Consider the following 16,348-nt stretch of genomic DNA (forward strand, 5'->3'; position numbering starts at 1 on the left):
CTGTATACTCCAATCCTTGCTTTTCAGCCCACTTCCTACTTTCGGTATTTCTGATGCCCTTCTCAGCTTCTGAGCCCCCAGCATGTTTTCTTCCCTTACCTCCCCCTGTTCCAAGCCCCTATGTGAAGCAAGCCCCCCAACCAAGCTGGAGGGAAGGTTACAACAGCTGGGATTATTTAGCTTGGGGAAAAAGGAGGCTAAGGGGAGACATGATTCTGTAAACGCCCAGAGAGCCCTGGCTATGGGAGCGGTATATAAGTTTAATAAATAAATAAATAAATAAATAAATAAATAAATAAATAAAATAAATGATACAGTTGTACAAAATTATGCATGGTGAGTGTGGATAGGGAGACATTTTTCTCCCTCTCTTATAATATAATACCAGAACATGGGGTCATCCCTTGAAGCTGATTAGTGGGAGATTCAGAACAGATGAAAATAAGTCCTTCACACAGCACATAGTTAAACTATGGAACTCACTACCACAAGACGTGGTGATGGCCACCAATTTGGATGGCTTTAAAGGGGGAATGAATAATTTCCCGGAGGGGAAGCCTGTCAATGGCTACTAGTCCTGATGGCTACTTGCTAATTCCAGTTTCCGAGGCAGTATGCCTAGGTGCGCCAATTGCTGGGTAACATGGGGAACACCGAGCTTTGACGAAAGATCTCCAGTCAATTAAGATGCAACATTTAGCTTTTAGTGGCAAATACAAACATTTTTGAAGATGTGTTACCATTTAAACTGCTAGAGTGAAGTAGGACCTCCATCAAATGAAACAATAGAACTATCCAGCCTCATTCTCTCATTTCCTAGAATCTAATTTTTCGCAAACAACCTTTTGGAATGGGGAAAAAACTGCCCCAAAGCTGGGCAGTTACCAAATGATCGGGGGTGAGGGTGAGGAGTAGTGGGGGTGGCCATCTAGAGCAAGCAAACCAAGCAATCTTGGATGATACAGATTTTCTAGACCCATTTCAAACTGGCTTCAGAGGAGGATACGGAGTTGAGACCACTATGGTTGCCTTAGCAGATGATCTACGCCTGAGTATTGACAGGGGGAGTGTGTCCCTGCTGGTACTCTTGGACCTCTCAGCGGCTTTCGATACCATCAACCATGATATCCTTCTGGATTGCCTGAGGGGACTGGGAATCGGGGGCAATGTGCTTCAGTGGTTCCGGTCCTACCTCTCAGGCAGGTTCCAGGTGCTGATGCTTGGGGATAGCTGCTCCTCAAAGAAGGGGCTGCTGTGTGGTGTACCACAAGGTGCCATCCTTTCCCCAATGCTATTTAAAATTTACATGAAACCGCTGGGAGAGATCATCCGGAGGCGTGGGGCGGGGTGCTATCAGTATGCTGATGACACCCAAATATATTTCTCTATGCCTTTGACAACAGCGTCAGCTAAGGATAGTGTGTCTCTTCTGAATGAATGCTTAGAGACGGTAATGGGCTGGATGAGGAAAAACAAACTGAAGCTAAATCCAGACAAGACGGAGGTGCTTGCTGTCAAAAGCCATAACCTGGGTTTGGAGGTGTGTCAACCAGTCCTGGATGAGGTTACACTCCCTCTGAAAGACTGTGTTCGCAGCTTGGGGTGCTTCTGGATCTGTCACTCCAAATGACAGCCCAGATAGATGCGACGGCCAGGAGTGCCTACTGTCAGCTTCGGCTGATACACCAGCTGCGCCCCTTCCTAGAGTCGGAAGACCTAAAGACGGTTGTGCACGCACTGATAACTTTGAGGCTCGACTTCTGCAATGTGCTCTACATAGGGCTACCTTTGTGCCTAGTCTGGAAACTTCAACTAGTTCAAAATATGGTAGCCGGGCTGGTCACTGGTGACCACATTACACCAGTTTTAAAATCTCTTCACTGGCTGCCAATTAGTTTCCGAGCGAAGTATAAAGTGTTGGTTATCACCTTTAAAGCCCTACACGGTTTGAGTCCAGGCTACCTGTGGGATCGCCTTCTCCCATACAATCCGCCCTGCACACTCAGGTCCTCTGGGAAGAATTTACTCCAGCCAACAAAAACAAGGCTGACAACTATTACCCAGAGGACCTTTTCCTTTGCTGCTCCCAGATTATGGAATGACCAGCCGGGAGAGATTCGTCAACTTAACAGTCTTCCGGATTTTAAGAAAGCTATAAAGACTGATCTCTTCCAACAGGCCTACCCAGTTGAATTTTAAGACACCTTTTAATAATGTACTGCATTTAATAATGTATTAGTTTTAAATGTTTTAATTATATGTATTTTATGACATTTGCATTTATGTTGTACCCCACCTCAATCCAGAGGGAGAGGCAGGTAACAAATATTATTATTATTATTATTATTATTATTATTATTATTATTATTATTATTATTATTATTGGACTTCAACTAGTGGGTTGTGACCCAAATGTGGGCCACGAGAACAGTCCAGATGGGTCATGGCAAAGCTGTTGCCGCCATATTGTGAAGGTGGGTCCCATGTGAGTCTGAGGTGGGTCTTGGGTCTGGACCAGTTGAAGACCGCTGATCTAGAGAAGCCTTGAGGTCTGGATTGGGATCTAATAAGGGCTAGATTTCACCTCCCAGGCCTGAAGTTCTGCACCCCTGTGCTAGATCAAGCAGTAAACATCAGTTATGCTGGTGCTACATCCCTGCTCCTACTCTGAAAAAAAAAAGGCCTGGAACAGCTTTCCCCTGCGTTCCCCCATTACTACACCACCAAAAACTACTTGGGGGAAAATGTGGACAAGTGCTTTCAGCAGCGGCCATGCAAGGATTGTCGTGTTGGCCTTAACCCAACCGTCTGCACACTGCATCAGAAACGGATGGTTTGCATTGCTTATGCCTTGTTTTCACAGTTTCTACAACTGGGATAGGAACATCTGCTGCTTGAATTCAAGTCCAAATTACCATGTGATTGCAGAAAACGTTTGCGGCTTACTCTTCAAGAACAAGGCTGACCGGAAGATCATTAATGTGGACCCCAAGGTAGGCATTTTTATGCCTTGAGTATTTGTGATTTTCCTCAAACATCATGTCTCTGCCTGTGTGTCAGAGGTCCATACTATCAACTTTTATTGAGTATGCACTTGATTGGCCAAGTGCCAAGGTAGATCCGTCCGACCCATCGCTTGAAAACATGAAGCTCTCTTAAACACCCCTGGACCATAGTCACTCTAGCCAAGTCCTTGTTCCTCTGATGACAAAGGCTCTCTGAAGACTTCAGGAGATTCAGTCTTTGCCCGGCCACCAGATGTCCTTTTAACTGGAGATGCCACTGCTCTACCATTGAACTGTGCCCACCTCCCCATCACATTTGTGGGCCTCACAAAATGGAAACACCATCTTCTCATTACGCGAGCCTCTAGTCCAGCTTTCCTCAACCTGGGGCGCTCCAGATGTGTTGGACTGCACCTCCCAGAATGCCCCAGCTGGCTGGGGCATTCTGGGAGTTGTAGTCCAACACATCTGGAGCGCCCCAGGTTGAGGAAGGCTGCTCTAGTCTCTTTCCCATGTTGATAGCACTAGGCTTCAGTTCCATTAGACGTAATGTATATCTAGAGAAACATCATAGCTCTCTCCGGATTCCCTAGGGCATTTTCCTTGTGTAAGAGTTCAGTAATCCTGTGCAGAAGCTGGGTGGTGCACCTGCTACCATGAATGCAGCAAGCAACCTACTCAAACAGTGTTAAGCAGTGGCTGCATGTCTTGGGCTTCAGTAGCAAGCTGATTTTTAATTTCTCTCTCTCCCAGGTTACAGGCAAGTTATCACTCTGAATTAAATACTGCATTCAGTACTTTAAGAAAAACTAAACATACTCAATAAGTATATAGAAAACCATTAATATTAAGATATGAGGGGATTATGGAATCAGATTGCTCCAAAATAACGATATGCAATTCTGCTGCTATTACACAAATAATTAGACTCTACTTATCCATTACGCAGGGTGACCACACGGAAAGGAGGTCAGGGATGTTCTCAGAGTGGAATTTACTACTTTCTTCTTCTTTTGTAAAGGACTGGTCGCTAACATTTTCTCTCATATATTCTTGCTCTCTCTCTTTCTCAGTGATAAAATGTTAGTTTACTTTAAACGTTGTGCTACCACTTATATTTATTTCATTTGATTTGGGTGTTTGGTTTATTATTCCAAGTCAACTTTGGCCACTCAGCTAGTACTTTGGAAGACAGACTGGTAAATACGAAGTGAACTTTTCGAAAGTTTTCAACCACATACATTTATCATTTTTCTCCCCCCAAAAAGAAAAGTTATGAACATATGAACAGACTGTCTGGTGGTGGTGGTGGTTTCAATAATGGAGAATAGTTATTAACAACATTCTTGTAGTTTGAACTGATACCATATATTTCCAGATGTCTAATGGACTGGCTAGTTCCATTAGGTTGACTGGATTAGTTGATTGTGCAAGAGGAGATCCTTTTTCCATATTTGTCACCATCACTTCTCTCTTACCGATGTTTACCTTATACTAGAGTGACCATATGGAAAGGAGGACAGGGCTCCTGTATCTTTAACAGTTGTATAGAAAAGGGATTTTCAGCAGGTGTCCTTTGTATGCATGCAGCACATGGTGAAATTCCCTCTTCATCACAACAGTTAAAGCTGCAGAAGCCCTGCCTTCTTTTGTATCTGGTCACTCTAGTATAGCTCTTGCAGCTTTAACCCTTGTGATGAAGAGGAAGTTTCACCATTTTGCATTTTACAAATGCAAATGCATTTCTATGCATTTGCATGCATACAAATGACACCTGCTGAAATTCCCTTTTCTATGCAACTGTTAAAGATACAGGAGCCCTGTCCTCCTTTCCATAGGGTCACCCTACCTTTTACTCTCCAATAACAGTATATATTAAGTAATTCCACAATTATATTCTGTTCATTAGTTACATAGAGTACATCATCATCTGCATATCAGCTTCTTGTTCCTTTATTAGTCACTCTTGCTATACCCTTATTTTGTCAAACATGTGTAAGAATTGTTTTTGTCTTTTCACTATTAAATGGCCTCATGCAACCCCTCTTGTGAAAATCTGTCCACTTCCTAGGCTGGAAAATATTAATTTTCCACTAGAGGGAGTTCATGAGGACAATCACTTTGCAAATGGCGGCAAGAGAGAAAACCATTTCCTACACCTATTTGCGGCCTCCATCCATGTCAGCTGATTTCCTTTGGCCTTCCTCTGGTTTATTTATTTATTTATTTTATTACATTTATATACCGCCCCACAACCGAAGCTCTCTGGCCGGTTTACAGCAGAGGTTTATGTTTTATCAGACTGGTTTACGACTGCTGATGTTTATTGTTTAGTGGAACTTTTCCTGCTTTTATCATTGCAGTTTTTAATTATGAATTTTATTATATGCATGTTAATATTGTATGGATAGGCCTTGGGAAGGCTTCTACCCTGAAAGGTGGCCTCTAAATATTGTAAATCAATTAATCAATAATTCTTGGGCTCCAGCTTGCTCCTTTCTCTGACTCCTCCTAATTCTTCCTTCCTTTCCTGGAGCCTTCTCTGTGTCCTACCACTCTGTAACATCAGCCTGTCACTGCTAGAGGCTACTTTACCACCAACACAACACCAGCACATAGCCATGAGGACTGGTAGCCATTGATAGCCTCCTTCTCCAGGAATTTGTCCAATCCCCTTTTAAAGCCATCCAAATCGATGGCCATCACCACATCTTGTGGTAGCAAATTCCAGGATTACCGCGTAATGGCTCATATTTGGCGTGCTGAAAAGTAAAGTCATCACTGAGCTGAGATCTTAACAAAAACTGGACAGCTGCTTCTAACTCAGATGGGTCTTTTGAGGGCAGACCTGCTGAATACCTCTCACCAGCGACCTTGGATGTGGTAGCTGTTCCTTAGGCTCCCTCCCTGGAATCGAACCCTAATTCTGTTACTCTGGGACCACCACGGTCGGCACAGGAAGCGCCATCACGACTTGACAGGGCGGCTTGGGTCGGTTTTCGTCTGGCAAGCATGGTCAGGAGTGAAGAATTTCATTGGCGTGCCTGCTGCCTGAGAAATGGCCACTTCCATGGAAGGCACCAGGTGTGCCAGTTACCTGCTCCAAAACCTGCCTGTTCTCATGAGTCTAGATAATCCCAGGCCGGCTGCACACCCCTGATCAGTGACGGCGCATTGGAAGGTTTGTCCTGTCATCCCCTTTCGACGGCAGTTCTGGTGAGAAGGACGAACACTGCCGTTTGTATGTGGAAAGGGCACAGCAGGTGTTTCTCTCTCTTTTTGCTTTCCTTTTGCTTTTTGCTTCCATGCAAGCGAGGCAAGACGCTTGTCTCTCCCTCAATCCCTCCGTGTTTGCTAGTGGGCTGGAGGAATTGCTCAGAGAGGACAAACAGAGGTTTGGCTAGCAAGCCAAGCTGGGACTTGGGAGCCTTGCCTAGAGCAACGAAAGCCAAGCAGGACGCGTTGCCAGATACAAACTTCGGGACTCTGCCTGGAGCCTGGGGGTGGCATGCAAAAAAGAAAAAGGGGGGGAAAACTTAATCCCATGCTTGGCGGCAGCTACACACATTCTCCAGGCCACAGGCAGGAAGCTGGCGCATGCAGGTTTTCAAGTGGTTTCCCTGGAGTGACTGTGTGCTGGGTGGCCATGTGAACCGACCGTAAATCAGGAGGAAACGGGTTCCAGCAGTTGGCATTATCAGTAAGGCTTTTCTAGGAGGAGGAAACTTGAATGAAATAAGCGTAAAGCAGCCTTCACCCGCCTCGTGGCCCTCCGGGTGTGTTCAGTCACAGCTCCCAGAACACCCACACCCCCAGCAAGATTGGAGAAGGCTGGTGGAAAGCCAGTGTAGCTGGAGAAGGCTGGTGTAAAGCTGGCTGGGGGGTGGGGTGGGAGGGTTCTGTGGTGTAAAGTTGTATACTGGCTGGGGGATTCTGTGCGTTGTGGTCCAACACACCTGGAGGGCCACGAGAAGGCTGGTGGAAAGCATAGCTGGTGTAAACCTGGTGGAAAGCCAGTGTAGTTGGAGAAGGCTGGTGTAAAGCTGGCTGGGGGTGGGTGGGTGGGGGGTTCTGTGGTGTAAAGTTGTATGCTGGCTGGGGGATTCTGTGCGTTGTGGTCCAACACACCTGGAGGGCCACGAGAAGGCTGGTGGAAAGCATAGCTGGTGTAAACCTGGTGGAAAGCCAGTGTAGTTGGAGAAGGCTGGTGTAAAGCTGGCTGGGGGTGGGTGGGTGGGGTTCTGTGGTGTAAAGTTGTATGCTGGCTGGGGGATTCTGTGCGTTGTGGTCCAACACACCTGGAGGGCCACGAGAAGGCTGGTGGAAAGCATAGCTAGTGTAAACCTGGTGGAAAGCCAGTGTAGCTGGAGAAGGCTGGTGGAAAGCTGGCTGGGGGGGGGGGGGTTCTGTGGTGTAAAGTTGTATGCTGGCTGGGGGATTCTGTGCATTGTGGTCCAACACACCTGGAGGGCCACAAGAAGGCTGGTGGAAAGCATAGCTGGTGTAAACCTGGTGGAAAGCCAGTGTAGTTGGAGAAGGCTGGTGGAAAGCTGGCTGGGGGGGGGGGGGGTTTCTGTGGTGTAAAGTTGTATGCTGGCTGGGGGATTCTGTGTGTTGTGGTCCAACACACCTGGAGGGCCACAAGAAGGCTGGTGGAAAGCATAGCTGGTGTAAACCTGGTGGAAAGCCAGTGTAGTTGGAGAAGGCTGGTGGAAAGCTGGCTGGGGGGGGGGGGGTTCTGTGGTGTAAAGTTGTATGCTGGCTGGGGGATTCTGTGTGTTGTGGTCCAACACACCTGGAGGGCCACAAGAAGGCTGGTGGAAAGCATAGCTGGTGTAAACCTGGTGGAAAGCCAGTGTAGCTGGAGAAGGCTGGTGGAAAGCTGGCTGGGGGGGGGGGGGGTTTCTGTGGTGTAAAGTTGTATGCTGGCTGGGGATTCTGTGTGTTGTGGTCCAACACACCTGGAGGGCCACAAGAAGGCTGGTGGAAAGCATAGCTGGTGTAAACCTGGTGGAAAGCCAGTGTAGTTGGAGAAGGCTGGTGTAAAGCTGGCTGGGGGGGTTCTGTGGTGTAAAGTTGTATGCTGGCTCAGGGATTCTGTGTGTTGTGGTCCAACACACCTGGAAGGCCACGAGAAGGCTGGTGGAAAGCATAGCTGGTGTAAACCTGGTGTAAAGCCAGTGTAGTTGGAGAAGGCTGGTGGAAAGCTGTGCAGTACGCCTATGTACACCGGTGGCCAGGGAACATAAGTGGGAGTGGCTGTGGCCCTCATGTCCTGCTTGTGAGTTCTCCTTGGGCAACTACCTGGCCGCTGTGTGAACAGAATGCTGGACTACGTGGAGCCTCGGTCTCGCCCAGCATCAGGGCACTTCTTGTGTTCTTCTGCCCTTAATTTTTAAAGGTTCACTCACTGCTGCAGCAGATGTGTTTAATATCCCCTGTAGTTAGGCCCTGACACTTATCCCAGTGTAATAGTGCTGCTTTATTTCATTGCACCAATTCTCCCCCAATGTTATTCTATCCCCACAACAATCATAGGACATAGGAAGCTGCCTTATCTAGGGTGACCCTATGGAAAGGAGGACAGGGCTCCTGTATCTTTAGCAGTGGCATAGAAAAAGGGAATTTCAGCAGGTGTCATTTGTATGCATGCAGCACTTGGTGCAATTCTCCCATCATGACGACAGTTAAAGCTTCAGGAGCCCTGCCCTCTTTTGTATCTGGTCACAAGGGCAGGACTCCTGCAGCTTTAACTGTTGCGATGAAGAGGGCATTTCACCAGGTGCTGCATGCGTACAAATGACGCCTGCTGAAATTCCCTTTTCTATACAACTGTAAAAGGTACAGGAGCCCTGTCCTCCTTTCCATAGGGTCACCCTACCTTATCCAGCTCAGACTATGAACCCAACTAACTCTGCGTTGTCTATCCTGAATGGGAGTGGGTCAGGTCGCGTGATCACAGACGGAAAAGAAGCCACAGTGGTTTATTCCCCCTCTCTGCGAGTGCCAGTTGGTGAGCCCCCTAAGTAGCATAATTTCTCTCGCTGGCCGTGGGTTGTTGTGTCGTCCAAACCCGGTGAGAGTAATTGGCTGGGGTGGCTTACAAACCACCCTGAAAACCTAGAACAAGCTGTGGTTACGTGTGCCTGGTCAGCGGCTGCCCATCCGAACAAGTGGATGCCTTTTCCATGACTTGCCACCTGGTCCGTTCAACTGGAACCTCTGAACCCGGGGCTTCTGCATGCAAAGCATGTGTTTTACCATTGTGCTGTGGTTCTTCCTCCTAACAGTGGAGGTGGTTCAGGATACTGACCGGCCCAAGGTCACCATGTAAGGCTCGCGCCCAGAATGTCAGACTCACCCACCCCTCTTCAACATGGAAACCAATTGACAAATGGGAAAGATTCAATCAAACTTAAGCCTCGGAAGTGCCTCTGATTTCCATTGGAGGAAAGGAAAGGGACCCCTCGTGCAAGCACTGAGTCATTACTGGCTCTTGGAGGGACAGCAGCTTTCGCTGACGTTTTCTTGGCAGGCCTTATAGCGGGGTGGTTTGCCGTTGCCTTCCCCGGCCATTATTACCTTTCCCCCAGCTAACTGGGTACTCATTTTACCGACCTCGGGAGAATGGAAGGCTGAGTCGACCTGAGCCGGCTGCCTGAAACCAGCTTCCGCTGAGATCGAACTCAGGCCGTGGGGAGAGTTTCAGCTGCAGAAACTGCTGCTTTACCGCTCTGCAAACACCTACATTTCCCATTGAAATAAATGGGACTTAAAATGTTTAACTTTGGTTGAATCATACCCATTTGTCCGTTGTTTCTTTGCTGTCTTGCTAGAGAGCGGGAAGTGGTCTATTCCCTTCTGAACAATGGGGCCTCTGTTGTGATCCGAGGGTGTCCATCTGTTCCTCATTGCCCCTTTAAAAATGTTGTATCTGAAGCCCTTGGACTATAGATTGAATATGTTTGAATATGGCAAACACACCCATGCTTTGGTTCCTCTCAAAACCAACGCAGAGTAGGACGGGCAGTAATTTGTTTGGGTTTGCAGGGAACAGCGCTCGGATGAGGGTTTCTTTGAAGTGCTTCCCGCGAAAGATGGTTGCATATGAATAGCAACGGTACAAAATATCAAATTATACACATTTAAAAATGAGTGCATTGGTTTGCGAGACATTTAAAAATGCATACCTAAAAAAAGTGTATTTGGTTGCATTCAAAGTGGGTCACTAGTCTAACTTCCTGCAGCTGTGGAACATCTGTAACAAATAAGCAGATGCCCTGTTGCTGCATGAAATATATACTTTAAGCATTGAGAAGCAAATCAAGCACAGGGGGGCGGGTAGAGCGCTTTAAAGCCGTACACATTGCACCGCTGGCCTCCTTGCATTGTGCGTGTCAACTTCTTGCTGACATAAATACCAGTGAAAAGATCCAACGTCGATGCCTCCATCGCTGTATGTAAGGGCGAGGCTGCACTGTGCCCCTAACCCCCATGGCAGGGGGTAAAGGATCATCACCCACCAAGGACCTTTGGGATAATGGGGGTTCTTCCAGGGAAGGACAAATCTTTGCCTCTCCGTGGTTTTGGTGGGTGCAGCCTCTCTTTCCCACATGCAACCCAACGGAAACTTCAAAAAGGGGGGAAGTGATTTTAAATATGGCTACTCCGGTGAATTGACCCTACGCAACATGGGTATGTCATGCCCACTCTTCTGTCTGGAACACAGCAGGACATACACACACAGAAAATGCACAGGACTCCTGAATTGTGGAAAGTCAGTTGTGTTTCCGCTTGTCGCTTACAGCAGAGAAACGATGACTGGATAGCACTGGAAATACCCGGTGGGTTACCTGTCCCGCTTCTGAGCCATCATTCACCCAGGAATACAGATTAGACCAGCCTTTCCCACCCTGGTGCCCATCAGATGTTTTAGACTCCCAACTCCCATCAGCCCCAGCCAGCATGCTTAATATTCAAGAATTTTGGGAGTTGTAGTTCAAATCATCTGGGCAGGGGGGGCATGTTGAGGAAGGCTGGATTAGCCCCTTTTACAAGACGGATCTCTGCAGATGGCTTTTACTAGGGGACAAGGGACAAAGGCAGTAAATTTCATACTAATCAGCAGTAATGCAGTGGCAACTTGACCTAACAGGCTCTCACACCACATAAGTTGCAATGACATGAGCTGGAAATGGATTTGATCTGAGCTTCTTTTCTCCCACTTGGATTGTCTGGTGACCTCCAATAATTTATTCTCAGGTTTTTCCGGGAGACAACACGACACGGACCCCGGTCGAAACGGACCTCTATCTGCAAGTGGTTATCTACGACCACGTCCTCAGAAGAAAGCTCTAACCATCGTTTCTTTGTGGAACAAACGCCCCAGAAGTGTTTAGTGTGTGTAATAGGGGTGAATTGAGGGTGCAGTTTTCCATGGGCCAAATTGACAGAGGCACCTTAGGCCTCAAGAGGCATGATCTCCAGAGAGGACTTTCCTGTGGCTATTTATTAAAGATTTGGTTTCCTCTTCCTTCCCTGTGTGCCTAAGAGTGTTTTAAATCATTTAGAAATGAGTGTGAACTCATAGAATCATAGAATAGTAGAGCTGGAAGGGGCCTACAAGGCCATTGAGTCCAACCCCCTGCTCAATGCAGGAATCCACCTTAAAACATCCCTGACAGATGGTTGTCCAGCTGCCTCTTGAAGACCTCCAGTGTGGGAGAGACCACCACCTCCCTAGGTAACTGGTTCCATTGTTGTACTGCTCTAACAGTCAGGACATTTTTCCTGATGTCCAGCTGGAATCTGGCTTCCTGTAACTTGAGCCCGTTATTCCGTGTCCTGCACTTTGGGATGAACGAGAAGAGATCCTGGCTCTCCTCTGTGTGACAAATCAAGGTGAGATGACTAGTTCTAATTACTTTTTAAACTACAAGATACCTTCCACATTTAGGGGGTTGTAAACACCATTGGAAGGAAGAGGGGGGGGGTCACACACACACACCCCTAGGCAAATATAGACAGACTTTCAGGGTGTTACTCCTGGCGATGTAACAAGTGTGGATCAATCAGAACAGTAGGTCCCAAAACTTAATTGGCTGCTGCTGTCTTCATGTCAGTTCCTTATTCTTTCTCCTAGCTTTCACTCCAGCATCTTGCAAGATATTAAGATAGGTTTTGCAAAACAAAACTACTACATATATACAATGTTATAACTTGGCTTATTTATGATTGGTTTTATTACTAAGGGCTGTAGGACTTACAAACTTGAAGTTTACATGGCATAAAAAAAGAACACAATAGGAAAATGTATGATAGCAACAGTATATGAAAAGACAGAGATAGTTAAAAGCCTTAGGCCACAGCTAGACCTAAGGTTTATCCTGGGATCATCCAGGGTTCGCCCCTGCCTGAGCACTGGATCCCCTGTGTGTCACCTAGATGAACAGGTTTGACCCCTGAACGATCCAGGGATAAACCTTAGGCCTAGCTATGGCCATAGTTGGAGTGGGGTGTTCTGAGAAACTGAAATGGCAGCCAGACCCAACCGCCTGGCACTGCTCAGACCACTACTGCTGCCACCACTAGAACCAACTGATGTAGGTGGGAGCCCACCGTAGGTCATGTTGCCCACTCAACCCCGGAGCCAGCCCTGAATGTATATTCTGCTTATACTCAGAGGCACTCTTTATTATTACTTGCTGTCTCATGATTATTTCACAGCTTTCACAGCGCTGAGCCAAGGTGGGGTCCGAATGCTGGTGAGCCCCTTGGCTCAGCTTAAACCTCTTCTTTGCTTCCCCCTTGGAGACAGGGGAGGGAGAAGGTGTTTAGAAGTTCAGAGAAAAACCTAGGAGGGTTCTGGATTTCTTGGGAGGGCAACTGAGGCCTTTTAGGCTGTAGGTGGATGCCAAGTTTCAGATTCCTTGAAAGAGAATCTAGATAGCAACTTGGCTTCCATATGATGGGCCAGGCTGAAATGATAAAACCAAAGCTTGTTTCCTGGGGTTGAATTTTCCTGAATGAGGAAATTGGGTTGTGGTGAGTGCTGTCCTTGAGTTTGCAGAAGGAACAGAGATGAAATAAATGAGGCTGTGAAGCAAACGTTAAGTCTGGAAACAGAAGCAAAAGGCCTTCCTCCTAGAGAATTACTTTGGAAGATACTTCAGGGGGACACTGCTTCCTTTGAGAAGGATCACATAACCCTCACAATTCAGCCTTGAAGAGCACATGGCTAGCCAACTGGATTACAACAGAACCCTACACAAATATCAGGAGGTCTTTCATAGGTACCCAGTGAAGTTGGCTCATGAGATCCCCCTGACATGAGACCTATCACTCAACTATGGGCTCCTATTGAAAATTTCCAAGGACCAAATGACCAGGTCATCTTGACCTATCCCAAAGTAGGTGTCACATGGAGGCAAGAGATTTTTGATCTGTTTTTTGCCAGTGGCTATATGGAAAATGTTCTGCAGGCTGTCATGCACATTTAGATCCTGTTCCTAGAAATCTGCTCTCCACCTCCTGTGCCTTCAGGGGGTTGATAAGTTGGTGAATGTCCCATCTCCTTGTGTGATCAAAATTCACCTCCTCTACCAGCTTGTTCCTCAGAGCTTTTGGGAAAAGAACTGCAAAATGACCTACGTTGCTCAGAATGAGAAGGACAACCTGGTCTCCTACTTTTTCTTTCACCAAATGTATTTGGTGAATTTGCTAGACTCGGTGTTGTGGGATGGCTGCATTAAGAAACTAATAGAGGCCAAAGTTCCCTGGACTACTTAGTACAAGCACATCCAGCGTTACTGGATGAGAGAGGATACTACCATATGTTGTGTTTCTTCTTTAAAGTCGTAAAAAGAGGACGTGGCCTGTGAGGTCTCCTGCATGAAGGATTTCCTGGAGGTTGACCTGCCTGAGGATGTTGTTCAGAAGATCATCCAGCACATGACATTCAAGGTTATGAAAGACAACCCAGTAGAAAATTACAGCACTTTCCCTGGTCTCTTCTTTGAGAGAACAAAACATGTTCATGGGGAAAGGTGAAGTTGGCGACTGGAAGAATTATTTCACGGTAGCTCAAAGGGAGAAGTTTGATGCAAATTACCTGAGCAAGATGGAAGAAATAACCTTGCACTTCAAGGATGAATGACTCAGAAGTTTACTCCTCTTTGCACTTTTATCTGTCAAGGAGCAAAACATTTTCCTTTGGACTGCACTTTTGTTATTAAAAAATCTGGTGACTATTATGTGAAACAACTATCGGCTCCAACTGCCAATTGCCCTGGAACTGCTGAAGCAAAGGGAAGGTGCGTTCTCACCACAATCCACTGGCCAAAGGAACTATCATGGGCAAACAAACAGTGTTCGAGATTGCCAGAATTCTCCAAATACCATCTCATGGCCCAGTTCCCATTTGCAATTGTGATCACTGCTTGCTCCGCACAAACAGGAAACTTGTGCAACTTGAGCAGCAGTCAAATAAGAGATTTGCACACATCTCCCCAAATTTGCGAAAATTTCCCAATCTGAGCAACTTTCCTCCATAGGCTAAAATGGGGCTCATTCCGATATTTGTGCAAACCAAACCAGGAATTGGGAACAAGACGACTGCAAGCGCGGGTTTCACAATTCGTGAATATACTCACACTCACGTTCGGAGCTTCGATTGGTGCAAGCTCATATGTTTTGCAAGCAAAACAATATTCTCATACGTCCTGATAAGAAACAATAGCCTCTTTCAAGCAAGAGCACCAGTCAGGGAATATCCGCTTGGGCAAAAAGCATTTAAATGCCCACGTATAGCTCATCAGCTTGTTCTTGTCTTGAAAAATTGATTTCCCTCTTATCCCTCCCCCAGTTTCCCTTGAATGTCAATTCATTTTAATTTCATCAGCCTGATGGCAAAGCACATCTCTTTTCCCCCAGCTGCTTTGGGAGACAATAATCGTCTTAAAAGCAGGGTAGAAATACATGTGATAACAACAATAACAACATTTATTGTTGTAAAATGACAACATTTTTAAAGCAATGAGATGGACCCAAATCAAGTAGGTTGCACTTAGGTTCCATTGTAATTAATGGGAAGTTAGTTAGTCTGGATCCAACTCAGATGCAGGATCTACACTACTGCTTTATAGTGGTACTGAAGTGCACTGACAACTGTTGGGGCCCATGACACATCTATGCCAAACAGGATATAGCACTATGAAAGCAGTATATGGTCTGTGTCAATGGGCCCCAACAGTTGTCAGTGCACTTCAATACCGTTATAAAGCAGTAGTGTGGCTCCTGCCTTTCATATACCGCTTTCATAGTGGAATATCCTGCTTGGTTTAGATGAGCCCAGTGTTAGAGGGTAGAAAACAAAATGGGAGCCATCTTTATATCATAATAAATCAGAACAGTAGTTTATGGCCTATAAAGTGACTTGAGACAGAGGCAGCAGATATCTAGACCTGTAGACTGTCACTGAAAACATCCATTAAAGATGGGCAACTCCACTTTCCCCTCCATCATTTCTAGTATGTGCTTGGGTCCATACAGTTAGTGCATTGTAGAGTTGAAAAGATCTTCACCTTTCCAGACCTACTGTAATGATGTTCATCTCTGCAATGGGAGTGGGAAGGTGAGGGTCTCAACATTCTATACGGCATATAGTGTTGGGGCAAGCTAGTGGTCTCTCTCGCAGTTCTTAGTTGGGCTAGATTTGAGCCTTTGCTAGTCCTAGATGGACACTCCAACAATACCTAAGAAGCACAGAGGAGTGCACAGACACGAAGGACGTTGACCAAATAAAATGCTGTGGGGCAGGTTTGGGAGAGGGTTGTGTTTATTATTTTATTTTATGTCAACTAGTCCTGATAGTCACTAGTCCTGGTGGCTATGTGCTACATCCAGTATCAGAGGCAGTAAGCCTGTATACACTAGTTGCTGGGGAACATGGGTGGGAGAGTGCTGTTGCATCGGGTCCTGCTTGTGGGTCCCTGGTGGACAGCTGGTTGGCTACTGTGTGAACAGAGTGATGGACTAGATGGACCTTTGGGGTGATCCAGCATGGCTCTTCTTAGGTTCTTAAGTTCTTTTATTTATTTAATACATTTCTATGCTGCTTAGCATAATTTAAAAATACCTCTAAGCGTTGTTAGATATTTGAGTAGTCTTGCCTTTCAGTTAATGATGTTTCTGAATGAGTGCCCTTGAAACTCAAGGCCAAAGTATGTGTGACGGTAGATGAGACACTTGGGAGTTGGAGTTACCTGATTTTTGAAAAACTGAAAATAGCAGCTGCTAGGGGACCCAATCAGGATTGAGACCACACCTCCCTCAGGGGGGAGGGA

General features: G+C 46.3%; 1 protein-coding gene and 1 pseudogene across 1 annotated transcript in view; both read left to right on the forward strand.

The window, feature by feature from the left end:
- Nucleotides 1-11,456, forward strand: part of CFAP299 (cilia and flagella associated protein 299) — a 324,354-nt gene extending 312,898 nt beyond the window's left edge. The window contains exons 5-6 of the mRNA XM_063136207.1: nt 2,864-2,993; nt 11,268-11,456. Of these exons, the coding sequence (XP_062992277.1) occupies nt 2,864-2,993; nt 11,268-11,363 (226 nt within the window). The 3' untranslated portion in view covers nt 11,364-11,456. The remainder of the gene's footprint in view (nt 1-2,863; nt 2,994-11,267) is intronic.
- Nucleotides 11,457-13,238: 1,782 nt separating this feature from the next.
- LOC134404891 (sulfotransferase 1 family member D1-like) lies at nt 13,239-14,160 on the forward strand (annotated as a pseudogene).
- Nucleotides 14,161-16,348: the final 2,188 nt, after the last annotated feature.

The sequence above is a fragment of the Elgaria multicarinata genome, chromosome 10 (assembly GCF_023053635.1).
Source record: "Elgaria multicarinata webbii isolate HBS135686 ecotype San Diego chromosome 10, rElgMul1.1.pri, whole genome shotgun sequence".
Taxonomy (NCBI): domain Eukaryota; kingdom Metazoa; phylum Chordata; class Lepidosauria; order Squamata; family Anguidae; genus Elgaria; species Elgaria multicarinata.